This window comes from Poeciliopsis prolifica, unplaced genomic scaffold, assembly GCF_027474105.1.
Source record: "Poeciliopsis prolifica strain line A6 unplaced genomic scaffold, Auburn_PproV2 SCAFFOLD015, whole genome shotgun sequence".
NCBI classification, from domain to species: Eukaryota; Metazoa; Chordata; class Actinopteri; order Cyprinodontiformes; family Poeciliidae; genus Poeciliopsis; species Poeciliopsis prolifica.
Window position 1 is genome coordinate 10,577,185 of NW_026562390.1, and position 13,928 is coordinate 10,591,112.

Sequence of the window (13,928 nt, forward strand, 5' to 3'; positions counted from 1 at the left end):
TTGTCTTGACATAGGGTAATGCAGTGCAGTCTGAGTGATAAAGTCACTCAGACTGCGGTCTCAAAATTTTAACCATAATTCTAGATGCTATTAGCGCCAATGACAGCTGTGTGAGTTATGGAGAAGAAAATCTAACCTTTTGCAGATTTAGGAGACTTTTTTTTTTTTTTTTAACATAACCAATGGCTCTCTGAAGATGCAGTTTCATTATTGAAAAAAAGGCAGAACTCCAACTGACTTGTTAAACATAAACAATGCTATATTGATGAAAAAGAAAATAATTATAGATAACTGGTTGGCCAGGGACTAAATATACAAGTAAAAGCATGTTAATTATTCAACAGAAGAAAAGGTTATGGTCAGGGAATGGATTTTGCTCTTACTGATCTTCCCACCACATTAATAAAAGGTGATTTAAAAAAAAATGTCTTAAAAGTATAATTCTTTATGTACTAAACACCAGTAGATTCTACAAAAGGAAACTGTACAAACAAGCCTTTCACTTCTTATTAAATATAACATTTTAATGAGAAATAGATTATTATATGAAACATTCATTTAAAATTAGCTGATATAATAATCCCAACATAAAGGCAAAATAATTACATAGGCAAGTTATTAGGTGTAAAAAAATGCTCAGACATAATCATGGATACATGTACAATAAGCAACACTGTGGTAGCAAAATGCCATACAAGTAAATGTGCTTGTCTTATGGACCTTGCAAGTGGCTTAAACTAAATTGCAGTATACAGTTTGTTTATCATATAAAACAGTCATAGATGGTCATGAGTCTAATCAGGTATATAAGACATGGCTGCCCTCTATTTTGTGCTAATTTTTTGAAATAATCTTTGTATTTCCTTTTAGTATTGATAATTTATCATAGTGTTACTGTAACACAGTGTCGTTACTGTGATAGAGATCCTATTTACACATACATTGTACAACAGGGGACAAAAATATGAACCATCCCTTTGAGATATCTGTTGGCTTGGTCTTGTGATCAATTCCCCCTTCATGCACAAGCCTCCTTCTAAGGTGTAGTCTTCTGGAGAAGTAGAAACCAATATATTTGACCTACATTTATGGTCCTAATAATGAAACTAAATTATTCTTTTTTTTTCTTTTTTTGTAAAATGTACGTTTTTCAGCTCTAACCATATTAAAGGGATCAATAACAGGCACTTAATAATAATAACAAGAAAAATAATAATAATAATTTTGTAACAGTTTATTTGGATAGTCCAATACTGAATACTTAATAAATGTGGGATGCATATTTGTGGCCAATTAATCTGCTTGTTTTATGTTTTACTGTGTCTCAGTGTTGATACTTTTGTGTAAATGGATCATCTTTACCTTTTCATTGCTTTATTCAGTGAGAACAATTTCACAATTTAGCTTTTTATGTCAGGAATAGTAGGTTTTAAAGCTTGGGGCGCGGGGGAAGTGAAATGCAATGTTCGACCATGATTGCCGCACTGGTTACAGCATTTTGCAGACATGATGAGCCTTTGAACATACATCTACAGTAAAACTACAATGGAGACAATAGCTTAACATGCATAAGCACCAAGTAATACCACAACACATGTACTTTCAATGTATGGCATTGTAGCAGCATTGTTATGGTTGTTTCTTTACATAATCAAGTAACTGACAATCAGTGGTGATTATACTAAGCTATTCACGCTCCAGGGAGTTTATTCAAGAGATGCTGCAAACCTTCTTTTTTTTTGTGTGTGTAAAGTCACTAATGCGCTCAAGAAAGCAGGTGAAACATGGAAATATATCAACTGAGACACAGTGTTTCTTTTCCACTGGTTTGCAAAAAAATGAGAAAGACTGGCAGTGTCCAAAAACGAGCCAATCATAAGCTAATCAGATTAGAACTAAGAACTAAGAAGTCTTGTCTTAACCTCAGAGCTTTCTGAATGAGATAATACAGGTTACTCTTTGCTAATATGAAGGAACAAATCCTTATTCTCATCTTTTCAAGAAAATTAATTATGTTGAGATTTGCTGCCTAACAATTACCAAGCAATTCTTGATCTAAAGTAGTAAGAGGGCTTAAAGACAGACAGACAGACAGACAGCAGGGAAAACAAAAACCAGACTATTAAATAAATAACAAAAAAAATGTGAAATTATGATGACACCAAACCAGAAATGACTGCATTGCATTAATTCTAGAAGCTCATCCAGATAGATGAAGAAAAAACTGGTTTTGTGTTGCTGAATGTATTGAAATCGACTGAAATTGGAGCTCCCAAAACCAATTTTATTAAATGTTTTTGTGATTCCAATTTCATTGTTGCTGGCATCAAGTCCTTCACAACACAGGATGGTGTGCACATCTATGTCTTAAAATGTTTCCTCCAAATTTGTCTCACAACAATAACAGCAGTTATTGGTAAAGAACACAAGAAAATATATCACAAAAAAATACACATCATGATATTAACAGACATTAAATTAACGACACAACAGAAAACTAATATATAGGGTTTACCAGAAAAAAAAAAAAAAAAGATTTAAAAAAAAATATGAGTAGGTATTTTTTTTAAAGCTGACACATTTTACTCCATAAGCTAATTTGTCTTTCAGGGGACAGCAATATAGATATATATATATATTTTTTTTATGTGACACTTTGTAAAAGAAAATATTGGATTTGTACAACATACAAAGTCTGTTTTTGGAGTGAAGATTTAGTGAACGAGTCCACTTGCAAATATCAATCACATCATAGTGTTTCAGTATTGGATTACCAAAATAAAATGTGACCATCAAATACATAGGTAGTGTTTTATGTTTAAGACTGAGTGTGTTGAACACAGTTGCAGTTCTTTTTATACCTCCGGCAACATGCAGAAAATGTCAAACTTCTTAACTCAAAACAAAATGAGAAATTTGTACATGTGGTCATAAAAAGCTTACAGAGTAACACTTTCAAAAGGTATTATAAGCTTTAATATAAGATTTTCTTCTTTTTCCTGCAGCACAAAATACAAGTTCAATGGCTTTAACGACACAATTTCACTCAACATGTTATGTCTCCACTTGTCATATTCCTTTTTGCTGTGCTCTTGTGTGAAATCTTCTGAGAGAGTTGAACAAAGACATATGAATGGAACAGGTACAGGGTGAACTTCATGACTTACTGTATATCTACCTCAGGGAAGTGTATGGCTTTAGGTTGTCTTGCAAATGTGGCTGAATGATGAATGTTTACATTTTGCTCTCAGTGCTGAAAAGCTCCACAGATCAGCAGTCACAACATGTACATTTTGCAAAGCTGTACAAAATAGCATTGATTGTTATAATCTTCAGACCACAATATTGCATTCACGCACCAGGAGGTATACTGCCTTGTGAAAAGAAGAAAAAAAAAAAAAAAAACACACAGCTGGAATTTCATACACGGTGGGGGAGAAAAGCGTTCAAAATGCAAGATTCAGCAGAGACTTGGGTCAGTCTCAAGTGAAACATTCGATTAACAAACAGCGTTAAGCATTAAGCCAAAAAAAAAAAAAAAAAAAAAAAAGGTTAACAGACACACTCGCATACATTCACCCACACATATGTATATATAAACAGCTGGCTTTTGTTTTCAACATGACTATCCATTACTGCCCTGCTGTGTGCCTCATGTATCAGAACAATGACAGTGTTAAATACCTTTCAAAAAGCAATGCAGATTCACTGTGGGCTCTGAAACGTAAGAAATGTGATGACTACTTACTCACTAGAGCTTTAAGTTCCTTACAATGTATAAACATTTTAATACTAAACTGTCTGTTATGTTTGAAATACTTTGCCCAGTAGGTGAAATAAACTTATCTGGTCTGCCATTGTATTTTCTGTACCTTTAAAAATGTCATCTTTTTTTTCTCAAAAAAGAATGGCAGTATCAGATGCAACCTTTGATCCCTTATGTTATAATCAAGGCCTCCTTTTCATCCATTACACAGATATACTCTTTTTTTCACTTTCTCTTTTTAAGGTTCTTTAAGGGAATTACAGACATGCTGGGACAAGTATGATACAGTCCATACACTATTTCCATTTCTCTTTTTTTTTTTTTTCAATCTGCCAGAAAAGCTTGTCATCACTGCCTCTTTCTCTTTTTTAAGAATTATACTTACAAAGTTAATATTACATCAAAAGGCAGAAAAGGTCAAAAAAGAAAAGGGAAAAAAAAATAAGACTATCATCCCCTCATAGTTAATTAGTTGGGTGTTTCTCTGTTGCTTACCGTCCTTAACATTAATGTTTTACTCAACAAAGTTTTGCAGTCAGGTGGTCTGATTGTTTGAGTATTTCTGTGCTGTACATGTCCAAGGCATGGTTCACTCGAATCATCTCGCTGTTGTTGAGCTTCAGCCTATGCTTCAGCATACAAGAGAAAAGATCCAGCTGTGGCTTGCCAGGTGCAGAAGGGGGGGCTAAGCGGTTAATCCGATCCCTAATGTCCAGCAGCAGTAGCATCACAGATGAGGACGAGTAGAACTGAGTTCCTTGTGTATACGACTGGTTGACCTGCTGCACGGCGCTACGCAGCAGGTCAGCGTTAAAGCGCAGGCTGTAACCAAACACCTGGATATCTGAGATCTTTATGTAGATCTGCCGCTTGTTGGGGTCTGCGAGATCCACTGGACCCTGTCCCGTGTCATTACGGAGGCCAGTTGGAACCTTAGCACGGCTGCGCAGGTAAATGTGAACAGTCTCAAAGAAGGTCTTCCACCTGTTACCCAGCAGGAGAGTCCAGTTGAAGCACTGCGAGTTCTGCAGTCGAACTTTTTCCCATCGTGGGTAACCATGTTCACCAAAGGGCATGCTCCAGCCTTCTGAGTGGCTGCCACTGAATGGGTTAACATAAACAAAGAACATAGGATCAATGCTGCTGTTTCGCATCTGACAGATTTTCATTGACAAACCGATGATCATGTGGAGGTAGTCCATCCGATTTTTGTTACTTTTCAGAGTCAGGGACATACGCTTGCGCCATCGTGGGTCGAAGAATGTCTCCAGTCGGATCTCGTTGCTGATGAACGTGGTGTGTATGTACAACCGTGAATCCATTTTCTGCAGCAAGTATTTCAGCTCCAGGTCCTGAAAGTCCAGATCAGTTTCAAAACTGATGAACTGCTCGCTGCGTTCTGAGTCCACATTCTGCGGCTCACAGCGGCCACGGTACAACTTGTAGCCTTTGTTGCAGGAGCCACATTGTGAAATGTTGGCCAGGCTACACATGGCACAGCTGTTGTTGCCGCCTATGACACACGGGATGGGTCGCTGACACAGAGTTGCACCTGTATGGCACACACATGCCTTTTGGCTCTCCAGGAAGGTCCCCCAGAACCCATTCTCATTGCAGTACAGGAAGGACTGAACCCTGTTGAGCCACTGCATCACAGATCTGGAGTGATAGAAAGAAAAAAGAACAAAACCATGAACATCGAGTAGAATTTTGATTAGGTCAGATATACGTTTCTTTTTTGGTTGTTGTTTAGTTTTGTTTTTGTGAAATGTTTTGCTCTATATATAACACTCAGCATAAAGTTTTGAAGAAAAAAAATATGATGTCCCTCAAGGGAAAAGAATTGCATTATGATAGGAAGCATTAATTGCTATTCTTATCTAGTGTATTCTTTCCCTCAAGGCATCTAGCCTTGAGGGTGCTGTAACTTCTAGAGGAGGTGACTTTTTCAGAGAAGCTGGCAAGTGAAGGTTAGTTTATATATTATTGAAGTTTTGCATAATAACTCTGACGTTTGATACTGCATTCTGAGCAGGGCAAGTAAAAAATGTAGTTTCATTTAAAAATACACAGAACCACATATTGCTTTTTGCTGTTTTTTGATCACACTGAAAGGCAAATGAAAATCCGTTCTCTGGTTCTTATTTTCTTATTGCAGACTGAGAATTGGACAAGTGTTAGGTATCACGCTTTCTTCAAAGCAATCAGAAAACACTTTATAGATGTTGCACAGTTTTAAAAATGCATTTTTTTAAAGTGTTGAAAATATGCTTTAATTTATTGAACATGTTTTGTCAAGTGAAATATATTGACAGCAATGGTTGTTTTTTTTTTTTTTTATCAAAAAAGAAACTTAGTGAAATTCAAAGACAAATTAACTATTGATCCCCAGCAATGCCACCATATTCTTGATGTTGGCATGATCTATTTAGATTTGAGTGCAAACACTGGAAAAAAATATTGATTTCCAGTTAGGTTTTTTTTAAAGAAATTTTAATTTAATTTGGGATAATTTTTTATTAGCTTTTTGGTGTCTGTGCTGTATCAGTGGCTAGCTCTGTTAGCTCATCTTTGTTTACTGACATTTCCTTCACAAAGGATCAGAAATCAGAGATGCAATTCAATGTTTAATCAGTTTTGTCCTTTTGGTTGTGTTTCTCTGTATGGTTTATCCGGTTTTCTAAAGGCATTGAAAGCTTTTGGCAACTTTATCTTACAGCTTTTTCATCTGTCAATAAAATTTCAACTTATAAATGTTCTGTTCTTTGCCAAGTTCTACATTTGATTAAGCCTATATTTAAGTGTACAAATCACACACCATGGACTATTATGTCAATAATATTTATACTCACACTCAGCTAAAATGTACTTACTATTTAAGATACAATAAAGCATGAAAATGTTGCAGGGTGCATAGCAGCCAATAATGTAATAGTGGCTGATAATGTAACATATGCCAAGGGAATAATTATTTTTGCCCTTTTAATAGTAACAAAGCTAATTAAACAACAATGCATCAGAGAAATTATAAAGTGGCAATAAGAAAGTCATATTTTATCCATCATGTTATATGGTAATACATTTTTCACTAGTAAACATATTACTGACATAGAAATACAATTATTAAACCATCACCAAAAATGGCATTACACAGAAACAGGACTACATAACTTGGAAATAAAAGATTCCTATTTTTTTATTTTTTATTTTATGGATTTTGCTAATGAAATATAGGTATCATAATCTTCCTGTTAATTCACGAAGGGTATTGTGAGTGACGACAAAGGAAGATATTCAACAAAATATATATTTTAAACATTGGGGTTTTGTGGATATAACCCAGGACAGTAATTTAATCTTTGGGAAATGTAGTTATTATATTATTTTTATGTCACACAATTATTATAATAACCCAACTAATGGTTATTATATCATCTTTCGGCCAATTACTTTATGATATTAATGCCGTGTATTATTTTATTACCTTTATTACATATAGATTTGCAAAAATGATTGTTATTGGTCAGTGTCTCAGCAAACAAATAATAAAAAAAACTCATGGTTTAAGCAAAAACTGTTAGACTTAAAGGAAAGATTTCTTGTTTGACACAAACCTTTCGGTGACAGTTTTTGTAGTAGACATTTTTACTGATTCTAAGTTGTTATAAGGAGTTAAAAGTGATCTGATGAAAAAGAAACGCAATAAAAAAAACAAAAAACATCTTTGCTATCCCTTTTGGCCCTATGACAAACAGAAATACTATAATTATATCTATGAGCGCAGAAAAAGTGTTAATGAGGACATGGCAGCTGTTATAAATCTGTCATTCTGATTGGATTAGAACAGAATGCTTGCTTTAAAAGGGAATGGTGCTTGACATCATCCTTCTTGTCTTAATTGTGGCTGACTTTCACACATGCTAACAGCATCGGCTTGCTTTAATAGGGACTTCACAGGTCAAATTAAACAATTATTGAATCACCAAGAACTTCAAGAAGAGAGTTTAGAGCTGCAGAATGTGACTTTTATGAACACAGAGTTTACATATTTATTACAACTGTCACTATTTGCTGATACATAATATGAGACAAATGATCTGTGAAAAAAATCAAGTTCCTCTGCCTCCTCCAGCCATCTGCAAAAAATACACCGCTCAGTCAGAAACAACCAATCAGAGCCTGGAGGAGTGTCTTAGCACTGTCATCTTAATCTCAAAGCTGGGGGTTTGATTCATTCTGCCACATGTCGATGTGCCCCTTGGCAGATAGGAAGTAAACTTGGGGTTGCCTACTGATCTTCAAATGAGTGTATGAATCCGATTGGTTGAAGATCAATTGGCTGAATATGGCTCTATGAGTGTTCAGTATGACGACTAGCATTTCTAGACATAAAAATGCTTTTTCCTATGATTGGCATTTCTCGAAATGCTTTTCTTTGACTAGAAGCATTTTCAATGAGTCCTGTGACATACCAAAAATAAAGCACCCAGAGATCATTCATTTGTTTGATACCTCTCATCAAAGAGAATGGGACTTTTCTAATTTTTCCCCAAAATATTGTCATGAATAAGTGGGCATGAAAACAAAATGATGAATGGCTCTACAGTGATAATAAGAGAAGCTTTCTTACATTCATTTAATTGAAAAATACAAATGATTTAAGATATGTTTACTGAAAACCTAATACCTACAAAGGACTTATGACATATGCCAAGTTAAGTACAATTTATGACTCTTTTGTTGTATGGAGGCTGCGGTATTAAAACGGGTTTTACCCTGGACATGAATAATTAAACCAAGCATATAAACTGGATGCAAATGACTTGGCTCGAAATGATGCAACTCCATATCTGTCACTATTAATCATTTAAATGAAGACTCCTAAGTTCATTGTACCTGAAGCAAGCTACTAATAAAGAAAATGCACTAGTAAATCTATTTAGAGGTTCCACTGTGAGTTATCACAAAAAGAATTTATGATGGTTGTAATGAATGGAAACATAGACCAGAGAAATGTAAACTTTCTTTGTGTAGCTTCAATTATAGCTACTAAAAATACACTGGCTTCCTTATGTCAAGTGAAATATATTTACTTACTGGCTGTAACTTTCTTAAAATGGGATAGCAAATAGTCAAAATTCTAAGCTGTAATTTTGGATTAGTTTGCTTTGAAATAAATACAACAATGAAGTTCCTCTTTTATTATCATGAATCCATTTTGTAATTAAACTAAAAGCTGCGAGGGACCCGAGTGATCTTTTGGCCCATTAGTAAGAATACATGTCTGTGCAAGAATATTAAATAAAACCTGCTTCTTTGAAGTTTCATTAAGCCCGACTACATATTGCAGAGCTTCTATTTTTAACTAAGGTATGAATATGCTGTTTATTTACTTAATATACAATGCCCTAAACACTGAAACACCATTAAGTATGTTCCCTAGGCAACACAGCATAACAGCAGCTTTTACTTTTCTGTTTTCTCATCTAATTTTCTTCTGCAGAACATTGCAACCCAAGACCGCCTAAAAAGCAATGGGTTCTTATGTCTTTTGGATATGACATACTTATATTTGCCACCAAGACAATGACATTGACATTCTCTTCTTATCTCAGTAGAATCACGTCATGAGCCCTTTGGTGGGTTTAAGTGTATTATCATGTGCATTTTTTAAAATTTCAATATGTACAGTGGAAATGTTGTAGATGTTAATAGGAATGCAAGTGAGTTCAAATGTATAACTGTCAATTTTACATGGTTCCCATGAGGACGCCCATTATTCCTAACTTGTTTATTTGACAGATATCATTCCAGACTGTCTTGTTGGTGATGCAACATGTAATCAAAGGCCTTTCTGAAGTGCCTTTATTTAAAGGTTGGAAAGTCTCTTACCATAGGAATGCATAATATTTCAAATCCTCAATTAACATAACATCACAGTACATATTCAAGTGAAGTTTTAATTTGTAGTATGTCACTGATTTCATTGCTGTCTTTATTAAAGGTTAGATGTAAAAATTGGAAGAGTTCAAATGACCTGATATTGCAGGGCTTTGCCGAGGTATGTAGCTAATGTGTTTTTTATTTTATTTTGATCATGTTCTTCAATGTTAGAGGTTCACATTCATTTTCTTGGTATTTGTGTGTTCCCACAATAGTTTGCTGAAATTTTTGGCATGTCTCCTGGCAGAACAGTAACAACTAAGGCAGGCTGAACGAGACTGAGATTTGGGCTTTGTAATGGCAATAGCTAAGAAAACGTTCTAGCTGTTGATATTTTATGATCCTGCCACCTTCTATGCTTCACATTAAGATGGTGTTCTGAGGACTGTAAGTTTTTCCATTTTTCCTTCAATTGTAATGATTACCCTTATGTACAAAAACTTCAGGACACAAGACATGTTTACAGAGTTGTGTTTTTTTTTTTGCATTTTTCAACTGTCATCTGTCTCTATTATGTTCATTGATGGAGAAAAGATCTATTCCTTTTTGAGAGTCTGCCATGGCTACTCATAATTACCTCCAAAAAAATGAATGTTAGAGCAGTTTCTGAGGAGGAGGCTCTCGACACTAAAAATAAAAAGCACTTTCAGAGAGGTCTCTGGTTCAACTTATAATAGCAACAGAAATATTCTCCAAATATTCTCCAGGTTCATACAAAATTCAAATGTAAACATTGTTTTGTGATACAAAAATTGTTTCAGTCCTCACTCCATCACTGCATAACAATCACACCAAGCACAGCAACTGTCTTTTTTTTCTTAATCACAGCAGGAGGTTGACCTGACTAGGAAGAGGCCCTAAGCAAAAAATAAATAAATAGCTTATCTAACATCTGTAATCATTAACATAATTGTGGATCAATAATAACATAATTTAGCAAGTAAGTAATTTGTTAAATACTTAATTGGCTCCAACAGTGGCCTTCAGGTTTTTGTGTGTGTCTCTGGTTTTAAGTCTTTTGCAACTTCATTGTGATTTTCTTTGGGACTGCTGTTCCTTTAGCTCCATCCATCTTCTCTTCAACTCTGATCATCTTGCATCACTGATGCACAAGAACATTCCTAAAGAATCCTAAGGATTTCTTCCAACAATAATACGTGCCACTCTCCTATTGTATAGGAATAATATTTGTCTTGTTAACGGGCTCCCTCACCTGAGCTTTGGAGCTTAGTTCCTCCTCCACACATACTTTGTCATTATTTTATCAGGTCACATTTATTTGCTGCTTTGTGTTGCTCTTCCACAAAAAGATTGACTAAAATTTATGGTTTCAACATGAAAATATAAAACAAAAGTCTAAGGGGTAAATATACCCCTTAGAGTGGGCTGATATGTACTGAATAAGTTTAGCTCACAACTACCTGTTACAGGCTGCAGAGGTAAGGACACTTAGAGCCTTCATTGGCAATAGAAGAGCACTTTATTTCAGTAAGAGAGAAGGGTAAAGATGAGAGCTGATTTTAAAAGATTTATGGCATGACTGCCAAGCTAAACTCAAATAGTAGAAAAAGCCTTTACACAGCTTTCTAGCACTGCATTTTTGAAACAGTCATAAAAGTTCAAATACCTTTGTTCAGAAATGAACATGGGGAGTTTGAGTTTGAGGGGAAATTGCATTGTGCACAACAACACCAACTCCCCTGTAGAACATATACGAAACCTTAAATATACATGATGGAATCAAATAAATCCACCATCTGATGCAAAGCTGTTTCACACAGGCAAACAAATAAACAAGCTGCTCTTATTTCCTGTGCCATCAGGCACTCTCAATGTTTACTCCATGGAAGAGGAAGCACATACTGCAGTTCTTTGATAACACTTCAGAACAGACCCCATGCCAACTCTCACACAAATGTGGGTGTGATCCTTTCTGTCAGGGACTGAAGACAATGGCTGATTTTCACGCCACTTAAATCAATATTTTACATATTCTTTTCCCATTTTTATGGTGACATAACTAATGCTGGACAGTTTTTGCTGGCATTTCATCTGGCACTCCCCATTTTGTGTTTTTTTGCGTTGTGTTTTTTGATTTGTGAGAGCAGATTGGGGAAATTCCTGGCAGTTCCTGCAGCGTTGACACTGTAGCACATCAGCAACAAGGCTCTTAAGTTGCAACTGCAGTATGTGGTGGCAGATGTGTGCAATGACCTAACAAGAAAACTCCCACAGCTACATTTTCTTTTAAGACTGCTAAGTGAAATAACAAGAGTAAGCTACAGCGTTTGTGCATGTGCAAGTCTCAGCATTAAATAGATTTGATATAAAGTAAAAGCACAACCCTGAAGAAAAAAAAATATCAGAAATTGCATGTTTGATTTCCATGCTATATTGAGATACAAAAAAGTATCTCCAGTGATATTTTCTTAAAAAAATACTTATAATATGAAGACTATTATATGAAATCTTTGGTCTAGTAAATCCCCATGGATATTATTTTTACTCACCTCTCTCTTGGCATTTGGTGGCTGGGATTGTGAAGACAACGGATGCTGAGGCTGAATAACTTGCGGGCGGTACGCTGGATTTTGAGCCGCTGGATCTCTAGGGAACTCTGAAGGAGTCTGTAACGGGCCTGCAGGTCCCAGTCGCTGCCCCACAATAGATGCACACTGCTGATGGGCAAAAAATGAGTGGACGGGAGTCTCTTCAGGAATGACTTGAACTCATCTAGAGAACAGTGGAGGGACAAGATGGGACAAAACAAAATATAACACAGGATAAAGACTGAAATTAAACATAAGTACTTTGTAGCCAGATGAAGACAAATTTACTGACACAAAACATTTAATGATGGCTATTCCTAATTCCACTGTCTCTTATAAATAGGCTAGATTTCTGAGTCCTCTCTTTTGCACTTTTTTTTTATTCTATTAAGGTTTAGGGACTGACATGACATAGGAAGAATTTATTGATTTTATTGTTGATCTAGAATTTTTTTATTTTTTTATTTTTACACCTCAAACCTTTTTTATCTTACTGGTAGAGTTCACCAGATTATTATTCGATATGTCCTAGTATTTATTGATGACATGTATTCCCCCCATAGACGAGAAACATGGCCACAGCTTCATCAAACTTAATAGTGGGATAAGCTGTTTTGTTTTCAGATGGTCATTCTTTGTTTCATATGAAACCCACTTTAAGTGGAAATCTCAATCATAGTCTCACCTGACCAAAGCACTCAATCCAAGCAGAGTTGAAAAAGAACTCCACATATCTGTTTGTGATGGTAGGGCATACTACAATTCTTTTTTTTTTTTTTTTTGCATATTGCATGGTATAAAGACAGTATTCAATTGTTGTTATAAAGACTTGGTAACCTCATGAGTATAATTTGTTGGTATAAATGCATTTTAAAAATTAATTAAAGGAGAAATGCGAGTCTGAGTTATTTTTCCCGATATAAAAGTAGTAAAAATACAATCCACATGTGAAGATCATTGTTTTCCTATTCTTTAAAAGTTGTCAGTGATGTTTTCTTCTGAATTTCTGGTTTGAAAATTTAAGGCTGATTCTGTTGTTCAAGTGCAGAAAACTGGAAGTAGGAATTATCCTCTCCTCTCAGCTCTTGGGTACCAAGATTACTGCCCCCACATTTTTTCAGCCAGTCTTAGTGATTGTCCAAGTGGTCATCATACAGCCTAGGATAAAATGTTCTTGTTTCCTCTTGAGACCATTGTTTTTGTTCTGTTAATTTCTTAGCAACAATTGATTTCAGATGTTTCTTAAAATTTCATTAAATACAACTACATTGTTTTAGTGCTGTTCAGATTTTGATATACTAATATTAAATGATTCAGCAAAGATTTAATATGAAATAAAGGGTTTTAATCATGACTAAATGGAAATAAATAATTAATATGATGCCTCATCAAAATTAGGCTGAAGATGTTTGCTAAATACAATAATAAGAAATGTTCTAATCCTGAATCTGATATGTTAAAATTAAGTGTGTTTTTCAAACATAATATTTTCTAAATAAATTTAATCTTGAATACTAAAACCTCAAGTTAAAATAGCAAAATGTTAAATATTAACTCAACAATGTCACCAAGATTTAATGACTCATTTAAAGAAGAGACAAAACACCAGAAATCTCATATCATTAGACTTTTACAGGTAAGGTGATGTAAAAACATAGAGAATGAATAAG

General features: G+C 34.9%; 1 protein-coding gene across 1 annotated transcript in view; it reads right to left on the bottom strand.

The window, feature by feature from the left end:
• Positions 1-503: 503 nt before the first annotated feature.
• Positions 504-13,928, bottom strand: part of brinp1 (bone morphogenetic protein/retinoic acid inducible neural-specific 1) — a 113,341-nt gene continuing 99,916 nt past the window's right edge. Inside the window, exons 7-8 of the mRNA XM_055040390.1 lie at positions 12,220-12,442; positions 504-5,425 (exon numbers count right to left, since the gene is read on the bottom strand). Coding sequence (XP_054896365.1) covers positions 4,285-5,425; positions 12,220-12,442 — 1,364 coding nt within the window. The 3' untranslated portion in view covers positions 504-4,284. The remainder of the gene's footprint in view (positions 5,426-12,219; positions 12,443-13,928) is intronic.